The sequence below is a fragment of the Petaurus breviceps genome, unplaced genomic scaffold (assembly GCF_028583685.1).
Source record: "Petaurus breviceps papuanus isolate PSGF00001 unplaced genomic scaffold, PetGlider_PUasm1.0 174, whole genome shotgun sequence".
Classification (NCBI taxonomy): domain Eukaryota; kingdom Metazoa; phylum Chordata; class Mammalia; order Diprotodontia; family Petauridae; genus Petaurus; species Petaurus breviceps.
In genome coordinates, this window is record NW_027185761.1 from 76,435,437 (window position 1) to 76,452,495 (window position 17,059).

General features: G+C 60.7%; 1 protein-coding gene across 1 annotated transcript in view; it reads left to right on the forward strand.

Moving 5' to 3' along the window:
• The window catches only part of TRANK1 (tetratricopeptide repeat and ankyrin repeat containing 1), a 39,025-nt gene that overhangs the window by 10,430 nt on the left and 11,536 nt on the right, over positions 1–17,059 (forward strand). The window contains exons 9-20 of the mRNA XM_069084444.1: positions 924–1,121; positions 1,710–1,964; positions 2,252–2,434; positions 2,790–5,741; positions 6,240–6,439; positions 7,574–7,711; positions 9,637–9,783; positions 10,278–10,434; positions 11,019–11,107; positions 13,242–13,345; positions 13,441–13,573; positions 14,257–14,402. Of these exons, the coding sequence (XP_068940545.1) occupies positions 924–1,121; positions 1,710–1,964; positions 2,252–2,434; positions 2,790–5,741; positions 6,240–6,439; positions 7,574–7,711; positions 9,637–9,783; positions 10,278–10,434; positions 11,019–11,107; positions 13,242–13,345; positions 13,441–13,573; positions 14,257–14,402 (4,702 nt within the window). The remainder of the gene's footprint in view (positions 1–923; positions 1,122–1,709; positions 1,965–2,251; positions 2,435–2,789; positions 5,742–6,239; positions 6,440–7,573; positions 7,712–9,636; positions 9,784–10,277; positions 10,435–11,018; positions 11,108–13,241; positions 13,346–13,440; positions 13,574–14,256; positions 14,403–17,059) is intronic.

Genomic DNA, 17,059 nt, shown 5'->3' on the forward strand with positions numbered 1-17,059 from the left:
GGCCCTGTCAGTAGGACAGTGAGGTTGGAAACCAGCATGCAGAGAGCACAGAGAGCCGGCAGGACATGGAGGCCTGGTGTAGATGGCCATCTGTGACACTTGCCCACAAAAGGGAAGAGAACCGTGGGACAGTGCAGTGTGGGGGGGGTGGGAAGGTCAGGGAAGGCTTTGTTGGGCATGTGTGTGGGCAGAGGGAAGGGGCGCTCTGGTCAGCCCAGGAGTGAGGAGACAGGCTGCGCTTTCGAGGGGCAGAAGGTGCCTGAGTGATGGGAGGCCATGACAAGGGGCAACTCAAGGAGAATGGCCTTGGTTTTGTCCATAAAATAGGAGGCAGGGTTGGGGGGGGGGAGGCCGCAAGAAGAGGAGGGATGGAGGGACTCAGAGGCAGCCCCAGGGGGGTCAGGGTTGGCAATCCAGCCTCTCTTTCCTCCTCTGGCCTCGCCAGTGCTGGGGTGCTGGGGTCTCCCCAGGGATGGGAGCCCTCCTAGGCCTTGGGCAGGCTCCGTTAGGCGGGCGCTGCTCCTGGGCTGCCTTTCCCTGCAGACACCACTAGGTGACAGATTGTGCCCATGCGGGCAGAGTCTTTTCCTGTGCTCAGGCACCAGGTGGAGCTGGTGCTCCTGGGTGGGTGCCTAATCACCTCAGTGGACTGACCATTCCACTGCTGGAGGTTCTGCTTCCCTGGGAGGGCTGCTGTCACCAGCATGGGGGTGTGGGGCTTGGTGCTGGCAGCATGGAGACCTGCTGTGAATGAGCCCCTCTCTCTCTCCGGGGGGCTGGGGGCCCTGTAATTAATAAGGACTGAGGCTCCCCTTTCTCTCCTGGGGGGCTGGGGGCCCTGTAATTAACAAGGTTTGAGGCTCCTCTGTTTCTGCTGGGGGGTGGCCAGGCATTCATCACTTCTCCCTCCTCGCCTCTGCTAGGCGCAGGAAACCTGCGATGTCACCGGTGTATTACAGGCCAGAATGCCAGCGATGCCTCCCTGCGTGAGAGCCATGCCTTTCTGGACATCCTGGAGCCCTTCATTCAGTACCTGTGCACAGAGAACCGGTCCCAGCAGAAGGGGCTGCTCAAGCACGAGGTGGTCCAGAGGTTCCTGCGCCTGCTATCCACCATCCAGGGTAAGAGCCCACCAGTGGCCACCTGGAACCTTGGGCTGTCACCGCCTAGGTATGGTGCCTGGGGTAGTGTGACAGGAATCTCTCTCTTCACATTCCCTGCCCTGTCCCCCACGTTTCATGGGAGGTTCCACACGGTCTCCTTGGAGGCTGACATAGGTCTGGAGTGCAGGAAGCTGGAAGGGAGGCCCCCCCCCAGGCATGGCCCTGTGGCAGGAAGGGGGCCTGGCTGAGCCCCCAGGGGAGCAAGGTCAGGGCTAGGGCCAGGGGGGATAGATCCCCCCACGTTTGGGGCTGGTTCTCAGCCACCGCTGAGATGGCCAAGTCTCCTGTTCCCAACATCTGTTTTTGAGAGTCAGAGGAAGGGGACCCTGAATTTTTGCCTGGGCCCTGGGCTTTGGGTCACTGTGGCTGGCTGGAGTGGTTCCGGGGGTTCTGAATCCCCTCGCCGAGACTCTTCTCTTGAGTCCAGGCTCGGGGTTCTGGAAGGGAACGGTGGGGAGAGTGGGGCCTCTGCCTCTGGCAACCCCCAGGCTCCTCAGGCCGTCGGGGTGACCCCGGGCCAGTCACACCCTCCCTCTGTGTCCGCAGTCCTCCCTCCCCACGTCGTCTGCGAGTTCAACCACGCGTGCGCCAGCGCCTTCATCCGGCTGCTGCTGGAGAAGCAGAAGTGGCATGAGGTCCTGCTGCTGCTGACTGGCAAGGCCAATGATGAGGCATCCGTGGCCGACGGCCTCATCAAGAACTGCAACTTCTCAGACTTGGACATCCGCACCGTGATCCAGCACCTCAGCCACTGGGACCGACGCCGCATCTACCTCCTGGGCTGCCTGATCGACTGTGGCGGTGAGTGGGGGTGGCGGTGGCCTGGGCTGGGGCCCCTCCCCTCCCCTCCCCTCCCACCCTGCCTGCTGGCCCCTGTCTTCCCTGCCTTGCCAATCTTGGCCCTTTCCTTCCCCACATGCAGTGAGGAGGAGGGAGGTCCCACCTTGGGCCCCCAGCCACTTTCCTTGTCCCCTGCCTGGTCCTTGGCTGTCTCCTGCAGTGCAGGCCGGGGAGCCAGGGCTCCAGGAGCAGCTCCTCTCCTCCCCCTGCCTGGAAGGGGTCAGTGATTTGGCTGTTTTGTTCTCTAGCCCCTACAGAGGGGCTGAACAGGAACCAGGATCGTGAAAGACCACTCACAATGTGTTTGAAAAGTGGAGACTATCAGCTGGCCTTCCTGCTCTTGACCAAGGGTGCGGACCCCAGGGGCATGACCCTCACAGAAGGGGACATGCCTCTCCACGTGGCCCTGTTCATCTACTTGGATAAGCGCGGTAAGCCAGCTTCTGCTGGAGGGTGTGGGCCTGTACCCTGCTCCTTTGTGCACCCGCCAGCACAGAGCAGGGTGGGCTGCTTTCCTCAGGCCTTGCCCTGGAAGGCTGTCCTGAGACCGATCAGCTTCCCAGTCCCCCCCGTTGTCCCCTCAGACTCCTGCCCTGGCCAGTAGTGAGCCTTGGTCCTGGGGTGGGGGGGGGCAGTAGTGAGACACCGAGAGGAGCCTCCCCTGCTGTTCCTGCACCCTCCCTGTGCTCCTCTCTGCCCTGCCCAGTCCTTGCTGCCCAGACCCGCCCCCTCACCCTGCCCTTAGCTGCAGACTGACGGGGGCTCTTGCCCATTCTCGGTCCCCAGCGGACATCGGCCTCACGTTTCTGAGTCACCTGCTGGACCTGTACAGCTCCAGCCCATCCGACTTCTCCTTCCTGGACCCCAACGCGCAGGACGCCAACGGGAACACGGTGATGCACATCATCTTCCAGAAGGGCATGCTGAAGCGCGTCAGGAGGGTGATGGGCCTGCTGGCCAGGTTTGACATCAACTTCAGCCTCAAGAACAAGCAGGGCAAGGACGTCCGGCACCGCATCAAGAAGAATGACTCCCTTCTGCTGACCTGGAACAAGGCTGTGACGGAGAACCGCAAGAAGAGCCGGCTGGACCTCGTCTCCTCACACCCGCCGCGGCTTCTCAAAGCGCTGACTGCCAGCCCCACGCGGCAGCAGAAGAACGGGGCCCCAGCCACGGCGGGCTCTGCCACCCGGCTCCCTCTGGGGGATGCGGCCCCCGGGACTGTGCGGGGTGACGGGCGGGCCCCCGATGGCAGGGAGAGGGGCCGGGCCCCAGGGGCCGCAGGGCCAGGGGCCGAGGGTGGCAAGCCGTTTACCCTGCGGGACAGCCTCGTGCAGGCCATCATCGCCCTGATCCAGCAGATGGAACTGGGCTCCCTGGGCCCCGAGGACGCACCCCTGTGCCCCAAGCCCACCCCCACAGGGGCCATGGAGGAAGGGAGCCCCCAGGACCGCGCATCACCCGAGGATGGCCCAAGCGAGGTGCTTGGTGAGAAGCCTTGCTTGCTGCCCAAGGCAGAAGTTGAGGATGTCCGGCCCCAGCCACAGGCGGAGCCCCTGCTGCCTGTGGTGAATGGGGAAGAGAAGGGGGAGGGTGTGGAGGAGGAGGGAGAGGCCCCCAGGCAGGGCCTGGAGGCCTACCTGCAGGACTTCGACAACATGACCTGGGAGATCGAGTGCACTTCGGAGATGCTGAAGAAGCTGGCGAGCAAGGCGGTCACTCAGGTGCTGAAGAAGAAGATCGTCCTGGCCATCCAGCACCTGGGCAATGGCGAGTGGACGCAGGGCCTGCAGAAGAGGCTGCGGCACCTGCGCGGCGACATCCGGCTGTACGAGGCCAAGCTGGACAAGGGTGCCCGCATGCTCTGGGAGCTGGCCATCGACTTCTCGCCGCGCTGCAGCGAGAACCCCGAGAAGATCATCGCCACAGCGCGGGCAGCGCACCCCCTGGAGAAGTCAGGCGGCGTCTACACAGAGATCATCCGCATCTGGGACGTCGTCCTGGACCACTGCAAGCTGAACGACGCCATCAGGGCCATCTGCGCGGCCTACAACCGCGGCCTGTCCTGCATCCTGCGCAAGAAGCTCAAGGGCATCCACACGGGCCAGCTCTCATCTGGCCTCAAGATCCAGAAGCGCATCCCCCGCTGCTATGTGGAGGACAAGGATGCCGCGGACAGCAGGAACCGCGAGCGCGTGGTGCCCGAGTACTTCCCGCCCGCCAGCGCTGTGGCCACCGAGTACAACATCATGAAGTTCCACAGTTTCAGCACCAGCATGGCGCTCAACATCATCAGTGACAGCACAGCGCCCGCGGAGTACCCCTTCCGCGTGGGTGAGCTCGAGTATGCCGTCATCGACCTCAACCCGCGGCCGCCGGAGCCCATCATCCTCATCGGCCGCAGTGGCACCGGCAAGACCACGTGCTGCCTGTACCGCCTCTGGAAGCGCTTCCACTCCTACTGGGACAAGGCGGACCGGGCAGGCAGTCCGCTCCTGGCCAAGCACGTGTGGCCCCAGAGGGCGGGCCAAGCAGCTGCGGCCGAGGAAGAGGATGTGGCCGCAGAGGACCTGGACGGCGATGAGGACGACGAAGACGACGATGGGGGGCCCCTGGAGCCCGAGATGGCGGACAGCGTGGAGGAGGAGCCCGAGGACGAGTCATCGTCCAGCGGCCCCGATCCGGACCCTCCTGGGGCGGCGGAGCCCGGGGACGAGGCGGGCGAGCCCGCGGAGGGCGTCCGGCTGGAGCATCTGCGCCAGGTCTTTGTCACCAAGAACCATGTGCTGTGCCAGGAGGTCCAGAGGAACTTCGTGGAGCTGACCAAGTCCAGCAAGGCCACGAGCCACTTCCGGCCGTTGGAGCCCACGGTGCACCGGCTGCAGGATGTCAGGGACGAGAGCTTCCCGCTGTTCGTGACCTCGCGGCAGCTGCTGCTGCTGCTGGATGCCTCCCTGCCCAATCCCTTCTTCCTGCGGAACGAGGATGGCAGCCTCAAGCGCAACATCCTGGGCTGGTCCACGCACGAGGAGGCCGCCATCCCCAACTGGCAGGAGGAGGCCGAGGCCGGGGCCGGCGACGGCGACTACGGCGAGGAGGACAAGGCAGCGGAGGCGCCTGGCGGCGAGAACGACCCCCGCGTGTTCGTGACCTACGAGGTGTTTGCCAACGAGATGTGGTCCAAGATGGTGAAGGGCAAGACGCCGTACAACCCGGCGCTGGTGTGGAAGGAGATCAAGTCCTTCCTGAAGGGCTCCTTCGAGGCTCTGAGCTGCCCCCAGGGCCGGCTCACTCAGGAGGCCTACCAGAAGCTGGGCCGCAAGCGCTCGCCCAACTTCAAGGAGGACCGTGGTGAGATCTATGCGCTCTTCTGCCTCTATCAGCGCATCCGCTCACAGCAGGGCTACTTCGACGAGGAGGACGTCCTATACAACCTGTCCCAGCGGCTGTCCAAGCTGCACGCGCTGCCCTGGTCTATCCACGAGCTCTATGGCGACGAGATCCAGGACTTCACGCAGGCTGAGCTGACCCTGCTCATGCGCTGCATCAACGACCCCAATGCCATGTTCCTCACGGGCGACACGGCGCAGAGCATCATGAAGGGCGTGGCCTTCCGCTTCAGCGACCTGCGCTCCCTCTTCCACTACGCCAGCAAGAACTGCACAGACAAGAAGCGCTGCCCTGTGCGTAAGCCGAAGCGCATCTACCAGCTCTATCAGAACTACCGCTCCCACTCAGGTGCGTGGGCGCACACGCGGTCATGCACCGTGCTGACACGGCTAGCCATGCATGCACTCACCCCCCCCCCCCCCCAGCATGTGCACGTGGGCCTGCCAGACACACAGACACAGCTGTAGTCACATGCACACAAACCCACATGCAGCCATCAGTTCCAGGGAGGGTGAGAATCAGGCCCTGAAAGGGGTGTGGAGGGTGTGTCCTGGGAGGAGGGGTCAGTGTTCAGGGGAGTGGCAGGGATGTCTCCCTGGTGGTGGGAGGGACCAGGGCTCAGCCCCAGCTGGAGAGTGGAGAAAGGAGGAGGGGTCTTCTCCCTGTGGTCCCTGCCAGTCCCTTCACTTCCCTGGGCTTGGGGGTCCTCATCCTGTGAGATGAGGTGGGGGGGTGGGGGGCCGGACACATGCCCCCTCCACGGCCCTGCCCGGTGCACTCCAGGGCCTGGTGCCCCTGTGGGCACCACCAGCCCTTCCTCCCTTACGGGGTTCCCTTCTGGCACAGGAATCCTCAATCTGGCCTCGGGGGTGGTTGACTTGCTGCAGCATTACTTCCCCGAGTCCTTCGATCGGCTCCCGAGGGATGCTGGTCTTTTCGACGGCCCCAAGCCCACTGTGTTGGACTCCTGCAGTGTCAGTGACCTGGCCATCTTACTGCGAGGCAATAAAAGGAAGACTCAGCCCATCGAGTTTGGAGCCCACCAGGTGTGTTGGTGCTTGACATCTGTCGGGGCTAGGAGGGACTCCCCTGCCACGGTGGGCACACCTCCAGAGAGGGGGCGTCCTCTTGGTCAGCCCTGCGCAGGGCCCCTCCACAGACAGAGGTGTGGAGGAAAGAATACAGCTCTGTCTCTTGATGGATGGCTTTCTTCCCCTGGGAGGGTTTGAAGGGTCTCAGGGCAGCGAACCCGGCCTAGGAGCACTCTGCATCTTGGTGCCACCTTCCCAATTTTCAGCCTTATTACCCATCCCCTGTCCCTGTCCAGGCAGGCCATCCTGCCCCGCTCACCTGGGGAGGGCTCCCTCCCGCCCACACTTCCATCTATCCCCACGTATCTGTGTGTATGCGTGGGTGCACCTATGACTCCGCACTGGGAGGATGCCTTGGCTTTTCTCTTCCCATGAACGTGTGCGCAGATAGATGTAGACGTCCAGAGGGCTTTGTGTGTACATGTCTTTATCCCTCCCCACATGTTTCTGACCTCCACAAATAAGGAGTATTCCCTTTGATGCACCGTGATGGCCCCAGGGCTTGGCCATGAGCCCCTGGCATTGATGACATTGGACACACCTTTCAGAGCTGCCCTGGGGGCCTGGAGCCCCTTAAAGTACCTCCCCAGAGCCCACACAGCTGGTGCCATTCTCTCTCTCTTCCCCCCTCCTCCTCTGTCCTCTCTCTGTCTCTCCACTCTCTGTCTGTCTTCTGTCTTTGCTTTTTCTGTCTGTCTGTCTCCCTCTCTCCCTCTCCCTCTCTCTGCCCCCCTCTTTCTACTCTTTCTCTCTCTCTGTCTTCTCTCTTTGCTTTTTCTGTCTCTGTCTCTCCGTCTCTTCTCCCCCTCCTCTCTCCTCTCTCTGTCTCTCTGTCTGCGTCTGTCTCTTTTCTCTGTGTGTTTGCCATGTACCCACACCTTCCTCCCAGGAGAATGCAGGTCTGTTGAGGATAGGCTGTGTGTCTTTGTCTCAGCAGGCCCAGCCCCTGGTACTGATTATGTGTGCTGCTGAGCCCCAGCTCCATATTGTTCCCCATAGGCATGGCTGCCTGAGGCAGGGGCCTTTTCTTCTCTGCTCTCTTGGCCTTGACCCTCCCTGCCCTGTTGGCTGTGCTGGTCTCCCCTGCAGGTGATCCTTGTTGCCAACGATGTAGCCAAAGAGAAGATCCCTGAGGAGCTGGGCTTGGCTCTGGTGCTGACCATTTATGAGGCCAAGGGCCTGGAGTTTGATGATGTTCTCTTGTACAATTTCTTCACAGACTCAGAGGTATTTGAGGTTCTCTTCTCGTGGGTGGGTGTGGTGAATGGGAGGGACCTCAGGCCACGCCCATCATCTTGTGGTGGTGCCTCCCTGCTGCCTACTGCTGACGCTTTGGGAGCCGTGTCCAGCCCGTCTGCTTGGCGCCAGGATCTGTCAGGACTCTGGATGTAGCCGCTTGGTCACCAGCCTCCTCTTTGGATGTCATTGTCCTTCACCCTGTCCGCTTTGGCAGGAAGGCTTCACTTGGCCCCCATGCCTGTTACCTCTGGCCATTTTACACATGGGATGGGGTCTCTCTGAAGGCCCCCGTCCTGTGCCCACTGCGGGCTCAAGTTGCCAGGGAGGTGGTTCGCCCCAGGGCTCTTGGGCCAGACCTCTCTCTGGCCCTCCTGGTCAGTCTCTGCTAGAGTGTCCTGACCTGCACAAAGCCCTACTGGGAAAGTGCGGTGTGCTCAGACCCTGGTCCAGAGCCAGATGAGGCCCCTCATCTGACCCATGGCCTGGGGATTTGAACCGAGACTTCAGACCCAGCAAGTGAAGGTCCAGTGAACCCCATCGCTATGCTCAGCAGCATTGGCCAGCTCAGGAGCCCTTTCTGCCAAGGGAGTGGGGAGCTTGACCCTCTTGGTCTGTGGCATCAGGACTGGGGATCCTTCTGCTACCCCCTCCTCAGAAAAGGTGGCTTGGAACTGACAACAGTGGAGACTCCTTGAGGATGAGGGTCACGTTGACTGTGTTTGTCCACATAACCCTGGGCGCTTGGCATAGGGTCTGGCCCACAGCTGGCCCTATCCCAGCCCCTCCCAGAGAGCTGCCCCCAGCAAAGAGAGTTAAAGAAAAGGAGGAGGGGAGCCCTGGCCCATACTGTGCTTTTGGGGTCTCTTGGCCTCTACTGTCCTAGGACCTAGGGCTGGTTCCTGGGGGAGCTTGGTCTTGGGCATCATGTGCTCTTCTGGTCCCACCTGTGTCATGGCGTCTGCCAGAGGTGCCACGACCCTAATTCTAGTGCCAGCTTCTGTCTGCTGGGTGGTCTGGCTGGCCTGCTGCTTGGCTGCTGCTGGCGCTGCGCAGGGGAAGGTCAGCCTCACCCTGGGGGCCGCATCAGGACTCGAGGGGTAGAGGGGGGCCATCCGTGAGAATGTGATAGGTCAGCAGGCAGTCACAACTTGACAAAACATACGTGGAAACTAGGTTTATTAGAAGAGAAAGGCCCAAAGGGCGTACAGGCCACACAGGAAATGTTCCTTTTTATAACTCCAGGACAGAGGGAGGAGGAGATCTGGGCAGGGATGGGTGGGGAGAGGCGGGACAAGGACAGGACCCCTCCCAAAGGGCAGGAGCAGCACCACGCCCAAGAGCTGGGTCCCAGCTACACAGACACTCCAGCCACCCTCCCCAAGGACACCCAGGCGTCCCACTATGTCATGTGAGGGTCCTTCATCCTTGACACCCTCAGAGCCTCCTGCGTGCTCTGGGGACCCCTGGACGGTCCCTCACACTCAAGTCTTTACAAAGGTCCCCCTGGGTCTCAGTCTTTGCTGAGGTCTCAACGGTTTAGTGACAGAGAGCCACGTGGAACAGACGTGGCTCATGAGGGGCTGGGCATAGTGGCACTGAGGTCTAGGGTTTGGTTTTGGTGCAGTGCTATGATCTCAGTGGCTTAGGGAGCTCTTGGTATGGAAAGTCCCTTCACAAATACAGGGTGGCCACTGCCTGGGGTAGCCTGCCCAGGGGCCTGCATTCTCATCTCCTGGATAGCTAGGCCAGTCCTTTCTCAGCTGTGCCCAGTTGGCTAGGGTGTAGGGCTCCAAGAAGGAGTTGGGTGATTGACCTGGCATCGGGGCTGGGCTTGGGGGCAGCCTCCCTTGGGAGGCTGCTCTGAGGCCGGCAGCTGGTGTCATGTGGCAGGGGTTCCTTCTGTCATCACACAGGCATACAAAGAGTGGAAGATCATCTCCTCATTCACACCTTCAGCAGAGAACCGCAACGAGGAAAACAGGCCTCTGGTGGAAGTGTCCTTGGAGAGGCCGCATGTGTCTCCAAGCCGTCCCCAGCTGCTCAACATGGAGGCCTACAAGGTGAGCGCCTTGGATGTTGTGCCAGCAGCTGGCCCCAGCAGGGCCCCTGGGCCAGCCCAGTCACCATCAGTCCTCAAGGCCGGGCCCGATTCCTTCCTGTCTTGGTGCCTGCCCAGCCTCCAGAGGGTGTGAGGCAGGGCTGCCTTTGGATGGACAGATGGATGTTCCTGGCCGGGTCCTTTCTTGGCCCATCCCTTCTCCAGCCCTTCAGCTTGTGGGGGGACCTGGCAGGAGAGGGGAGCCTCGCCTTGCAGGGGGCAGAGGACAGGGTGCCACAGATAGAAGCAGGGGCAAAACACCTGCCTGCTCTCGGCTCGCACTCTGCAGACATGGTCAGATGGGTGGCATTGGGAGTGACTTCACGAGGAAGGCTCGGTTGCATCAGCACACAGGTCTCTGCCAAGCCCCAGCGCCTGCCCTCCAGAGGCTTCCTCTCTCCAGGGGCAGATGGGTCTGTTGCGGAGCTCACTCCTGGTCCGTGCCTTATTTTGCAGCTTCTCAATGGTGAGCTGAAACAGCTGTACACGGCCATCACGCGTGCCCGCGTCAACCTCTGGATCTTTGATGAGAACAGGGATAAGCGGGCGCCCGCCTTCAGATATTTCATCAGGAGAGACCTTGTCCAAGTGGTCAAGACTGATGAGAACAAAGGTGAGGCCTGGCCCAGGACCCCAGGGGTCATCAGAGGGCCGGAGCAGGGAGGAGAATTTGGCTCCTCTGGCCGCTGCCCCCTTCCCCAGGGCCCCTGCCATGAGAGCTTGTCCCTGTGCACGTGGCTGGTCCAAGGGAAGGCTAGGGGTACGGGGAGGTGCCCACCGAAGGGACTCTGTCATCCCTGGGACTCAGCTTGAGGTAGGCTTGCCACCCTGCTGACCCTTATAAGCCTCACAGATCTCTGGCCACTTGGGCTGGAGAGGCCCTGGCTTTGTAGTCCCCATAGGGCCCAGAGGTGTCCATTCTTGATCCCCCCTTACTCTGACTTGGATCAGGTCCCTTCCCTCCCCTGGGCCTCCTTCCATTTCTGTAAAATGAGGTAACTGAGTGGCATGGCCTTGAAGCCACGTGGGCTAAGGCCCCTTCAGCCCTCTCCGACCCACACCCTGCCCCTTGGAAAGACAGGGCCAGGCCTGGGCACCGTTCCTCTGCCCCTCCACCTGGTGGGCCCATGGTGACCACAGTGGTGAGGGGCACCAGCTGGGCACAGGATGCCCATGACCATCTTTGCTTCTGTACAGACTTTGATGACAGCATGTTTGTGAAGACGTCTACTCCCGAGGAGTGGGTTGTGCAGGGAGATTACTACGCCAAGCATCAGTGCTGGAAGGTGGGTCCTGAGGGTGCCAGAGGGAGAGAGCCCATAAAGGGTGCGGGGCGCGAGCGGGGAGAGGCACAGCCCAGCCTGGCGGCTGGAGGGCCCCTCTCTTCCTGGGTGCCAGGCACCCACTCATTCCCTGGCACACTGATTGACTTATTCATTCATTCATTCATAGTAGTGATAATAACTAACATTCATATGGCGCCTACTATGTGCCAGGCACTCATCCATTCCCTCCTACACTAATTCATTTATTCACTCATTCATTTGTTTATAGTAATGATAATTAATAACTGATATTCATATGGTGCCTACTATGTGCCAGGCACTCATTCATTCCCTGATACACTAATTCATTTATTCACTCATTCGTTTATTTATAGTAATTATAATAACTGACATATGGCGCCTACTGTGTACCAGGCACTCATTCATTCCCTTGTACACTAATTCATTCACTCATTCATTCATAGTAGCAATAATAACTGACGTTTATATGGTGCCTACTGTGTGCCAGACAATTCAGTTATTCCCTCATACACTAATTCATTTATTCACTCATTCATGTATTCATAGTAATTATAATAACTGACATGGCGCCTACTGTGTACCAGGCACTCATTCGTTGCCTTGTACACTAATTCATTCACTCATTCATTAATTCATAGTAATGATAACTGACATTTATATGGCACCTACTATGTGCCAGGCATTCACTCATTCCCTTGTGCACCAATTTATCTGTTCCCTTGCTCCCTCCTGCCACGCAGGGCTCTGCTCCCTGGGTGTCTGCTTTGTTCTGGATTCTGACCCCTGACGGCTCTCTGGGGTCTAGCCTGGAATTGTCTCTCTCCCCTCTGCTGCATGGCGGGTACTTCAGAGCCCCATGTGCATGTCTCCCAGGCTCCCCCCGGCCAGCGAACTCACCCCCCAGTGGTCATCCCGCAGGGCTGGGCCTCACGGGGCTGGCACGATCTCCATTCATCCATCCCGGTCCAGCCTGGTTTCCCCAGCACCACGAGAGAGTGGGTCAGGCCTGCCTTTAGGACAGTAGGCAGCTGTGCTGACCCTGTGGCATGTTAGAGGAGGTCCAGAGAGGCCCCTGGTGGTCAGTGGCACCTCCTTGGGCTGCCCCATGTGGCACAAGGTTGGTCTTGGGCCCAGCCTGGCGGCAGGCCTCCACATGTTGGCAGGGAGCCTTCTGGAGGCCGTAGTCCTGTCCCTGATGGTTGTGGCTATGGTGCCATGGGTGGGGAAGCGGGCTTGGGCCCTGGCTCACCTCTGTCCCCGCTGGCCTTGGGCAGGGCAGGTTCCCCATGGGGGAATGAGACCAGGGAGGGCTCAATGTTTGTCGAGTGTCTGTTGTGTGCTGGGCCTGCTGGCCCTTCACAAACATATCCTTAGTCTTCATGACAACCTAGGAGGGGAGTGTGGTTGTTCTCTCACTTGATAGTTAGGGAAACTGAGGTAAACTGGTTAGACTGATCTTCCCAGGCTCCCACAGCTAGTGAATGTCTGAGACTGAATTTGAACTCAGGCCTTCCTGATCCCAGGCCTCAGGCTCTATCCACCATGTGACCAGCTGCCTCAGGCCCCTGCATGTAGTGGTGTAAGAGCCTTTGGCGATGGGACCCCAGACCTGGGCATGGCAAAGGCTGAGTGCTGCCCCCATGGGCCATGGCCTCTGGGCCCCATTGCCTTGGGGAGACCACCAGAAGGGGAGCAGGGACTGGGCTCTGCGGTCAGCTGATTCATCCCATTATCTGATGTGCCCAGAGGCTTTCTCCTGTACCCTCACGCTAGCAGCCTGGGCTAGTCTTCCCCAGGCTCCCTGAGCCTGGCTAGGCCCCATCTGTGAAATGGGTTTGACAGGAACCAGGGAGCAACGTGGCTTCCCTTCACGGGGGTGAGAGCAAGCATTCTCCATTACGCAGGGAACCTTTGGGTGCCCTCCCCATGGGTGTGGGCAGCGGGTACCATGCAGGGGGAGGTGCCCCCGGGCCCGGCCAGGCCCCCCAGAAGGCACACCGTAGTCCTGCCCTGAGAAGCAGAGGGTGGGCGCCTCCAACGGCGCAGGCTATCGCCTTCGGGGGGCCCGGCTGGGCACCGTCCTCCTTGCCCATGGCTCTGCTCCTCTCCCCAGGTGGCAGCCAAGTGTTACCAGAAGGGAGCCGCCTTCGATAAGGAGAAGTTGGCCTTGGCCCATGACGCAGTCCTCAACGTGAAATCCAAGAAAGTCAGCCCCAAGTGAGGGAGCCGGCAGAGGCAGGGGGGTGGGAGTGGGCCACGGGAGCCAGACCACGGGGGCCGCTCACCCCTTCCCCTCTCCTGCCCGCCCCCAGGGAGAAGCAGATGGAGTACCTGGAGCTGGCCAAGACCTACCTGGAGTGCGGGGAGCCCAAGCTCTCCCTGAAATGCCTGGGCTACGCCCGGGAGTTCCAACTGTCTGGCCTCCTCTGTGAGAAGCTAGGAAAGGTATGGAACGGCCACCCGGGACTGAAGTCTAGTGTGTGTGTGCTGGCACTCCCGGCCTGGGGTCCTGCCTGGCAAAGCGACAAGGAGCCAGGCTGTGAAAGGCTCTCAGTGCCCAGCACGTGTCTTTTCTGTCTTGGGGGCGTGGGAAGCAGAGCGTGGCAGCCTGGTGTCTGGTGAGGGTGGCCTCAGATGTCCCGGGCCCCTGCGGCCTCCTGGGGCCATGTGGCCCATGGCCTGCCACACGTACCTGGCTGGCCCCTCAGCACGAGGAGGAGAGATTCGGGCAGCTGGTCAGCAGAGCCCCGATGAGGTGCCTGTCACTGATGGGCCTGGGCTCTGTACTGAACACAGGGGTCCTTGCCCTGGAGGGGCTTACAGTCACACGGGTCAGGGATAGGCTGACCTGCAGACACCTGTGTGCAGAGAAGACCAAGGCAGGAGTGGGGCAGGGCTGTCTCAGGGGCTCAGGCTGGGCAAAGGCCCAGAGGCAGGAGTGGGGATGCTGTGGCCCCGGGCCCCAGAAGGGGAGAAGGGCCCTGCAGCGGTCCCGACAGACCCTTGTGGAGAGCGGGAGTCAGGGTCGTGTGGCCCCACTTTGGTGGCAGGGGCCAGGGAGGGCAGGGCGTGGGCAGTGGGCCCGGGGGCACTCATGGCTGCTCATGCCATCTCCCCCTCCGCCCCAGATCAAAGATGCCGCCTACTTCTACAAGAGGAGCCAGTGCTACAAGGATGCCTTCCGCTGCTTCGAGCAGATCCAGGAGTTTGATCTCGCGCTCAAGATGTACTGTCAGGAGGGGCTTTTCGAGGAGGCCGCGCAGGCCGTGGAGAAGTAGGTGCTGCTGTTCTGCGTGTGAGTGTCCCCTCTCCTCCGTGGGGGCCTGCTGCCGCCCTGAGCCCTGCATCCCTGGCCCTGCCCATTCATTGCTTTGAGCCGGGAGCCGAGCTCTGGTCCCGGAGCTCGCATGTTTACAAGAGCACTAGCAGCAGGACTGTGGAGAGGCGGGGGGGTCCTGCTTGGGCCTTTGCATGCGACCGCTGTGCTCGGGGTGGGGCAGTGGGGTTGCCGTCCGCCATTCTCCCTTTGACACGCTCCTGCCTCTGTCCAAACAGTGGCTGCCATCTGGGCAGAGTCAGGAATGGGTGTGGTGGGGATATGCTATGACCTGCATAGTATGACCAGTTAGAAGAGGGGTGCTCTCTGGCACCTGGCCCATCTGAGAGAATTCTTATTTTTTGCTTTTTGGAAGGGGGAAGGCAGGGCAATTGGGGTTAAGTGACTTGCCCAAGGTCACACGGCTAGTTTTTGTGTTAAGTGTCTGAGGCCAGATTTGAACTCAGGTCCTCTTGACTCTAGAGCCGGTGCTCTATTCACCGTGCCACCTAGCCACCCCAGGAGGAGAATTCTTAACCCAACAAGGGACAGATGCGGTCCTGAAAGACAAGCTAACAGGCGTGTGAGTGCATGAACAAAGTCAGTGCAGCTAGGATGAGAAGGAAAGCTGTTGAGAGGGAAAAATGCAGACCTTTGCATTCAGTGTGTGATTGGGGTCTGATATCCGATAGCCATTCCCCAACGTTTTGGCGGGCAGAGGATGTGACTAGTTCTCAAAGGAAGAACGCAGACTTTTAGCAGCCGCCCCAAAGCTTGTACCGTGTCTGTAAGGGTAAGAAGAGAGCGGTTGGAGAGTCCCCAGGGCTGCCCTCACACCCCGTTGGCCAGAACAGCCGATGGTGGATGGCTCTGGGAAGGCAGGTGTGCCCACGCACCATCGGGTGCAGTTGGGAATTCTGCTCAGGTTGCGCCCCGGGGGGGGGGTCCTTGCCTCAAATGTCTTATCAGTTAGGGAATGGCTCATCCCTCATGCGCGTGGTAGCCCATGCATGTCATGGAGCATTTCTGCGCCAAGAGACATGAGTGCGAAGGAGGCAGAGAGGCGTGGGAAGACTGGTCAGCTGATGCATGTATGTGTGAGCTGATGCAGAGGGAGTACGCGACAGTGGGGCCAGAGGCATCTCTCCCTCCCTTCTCGCAGAGATTGGGGCGGGGGCGGGCCATGGGTGCGGAGCATGGCATACACGGTCAGACTTGCTTCATGTGTGGCTTAGTCTCACTGAACTGCTTTCTCTCTCTCTCTTTTCATTCTTTGTCATAAGGGATGGCTCCCTGGGGAGCGGGGAGAGGAGGGTAGAGTCAGGAATTAAGGTGCCTCTCAAAGGAGAGCCCCGCCCTCGTGGGGGACCCTGGGCCCTTGCTGCAGGGGGTCACATGACCCGGCTGTGACCACCCGGATGCCGCGGGGCGGGCTTGTCTGGGGCTCCCAGGGGAGCCTCACCCGCTGTGCGCGTGCTCTCTGATGGATCCTCCAGCCCCCCTTCTCTCTGGAAGCTTCGTTCCCTCAGCTCCAAGCGGTGCTGGGCAAAGGGCGCCAGCTTTGGAGCCCAAAGACGCGGTTTCTCCTCTGTCTCCTCTGCATAGTGGCCATACAGACCGTGGTAAGTCATCTCTCCCAGCCTCCATTTCCCTGTTCTGTCACATGGGGCTGATGCCATTCGCATTGCTTGCCTCTCACATGGTGCGTGTGGGCGTGTGTGCGCGTCATGTCACCAGCCCCAGAGCGCGGTGTCGGGGAGGGCAGCTGGGCGATGGATGGTGGCTCTCACCCTTTATGCCCCGCGGCCTGACGCCTGCTCTCAGGAGCAGCGGGAGGCGATTGCCTCCCCCGAGCCCTGGACTCTGAGTGGGGGGAGACCCCATGATCGCTGAGGCTGTCCCCAAACACCTCAGAAATGAGGAAACTGATCCAGAGAGAGGAAGGGACTTGCCCAAGGTCATCCCGCCACCACTGGGGATCCGCTATGGGAAGGGGAGCAGGGCTGAGCCAGCCCCCGCCCAGCGAATGGGGGAAGGCCTCTCTGGTTAGTGGTGGACCCAGAACCCGGACCTTCCTGGGGTGCCAGAGTAGGAACTGACTTCTTTCCTGGGCAGCAGACAGCACCGTCTTTTCCCTGACCTCGGGTCAGGGAGAGATGCCACTGGCTGGGGTCTTCCAGGGACCTCGGCCTGGGACTCCCGGATTAAAACATGTTGGAGGAATGAATGAAAAAGCACTTATTAAGCTCCTTCAGTTTGCCAGCCACTGAGTGAGGAGTTCCCGTCCTTATGGGGGTGGGGGTTTGGTCTGGGGAGCCCCCAGGACTGCGGGGCAGTCACTTCTCTGGTGATTGGTAACAGGGCTCAGTGCAGAAGGCAGAGGGCGGGGGGGGAGGGCAGGCTGGCCTGGCTGGCTTGGGCATGTCAGGGGAGCAGGACAGCTCAGCCCCGCAGAAGCTGGCTAGATGTCCAATGTGGGAGGGGTGTCAGGCTGCTGTCCCTGGGGCACTGTGGGGTACCCGGGCTGGATGGAGGCTGCTCCCCGTGGGGTTCCCTGAATCTCCTTGTGAAGTCACACAGTCCCACTCGATCACAGAGCCTCAGGACTCAGGACC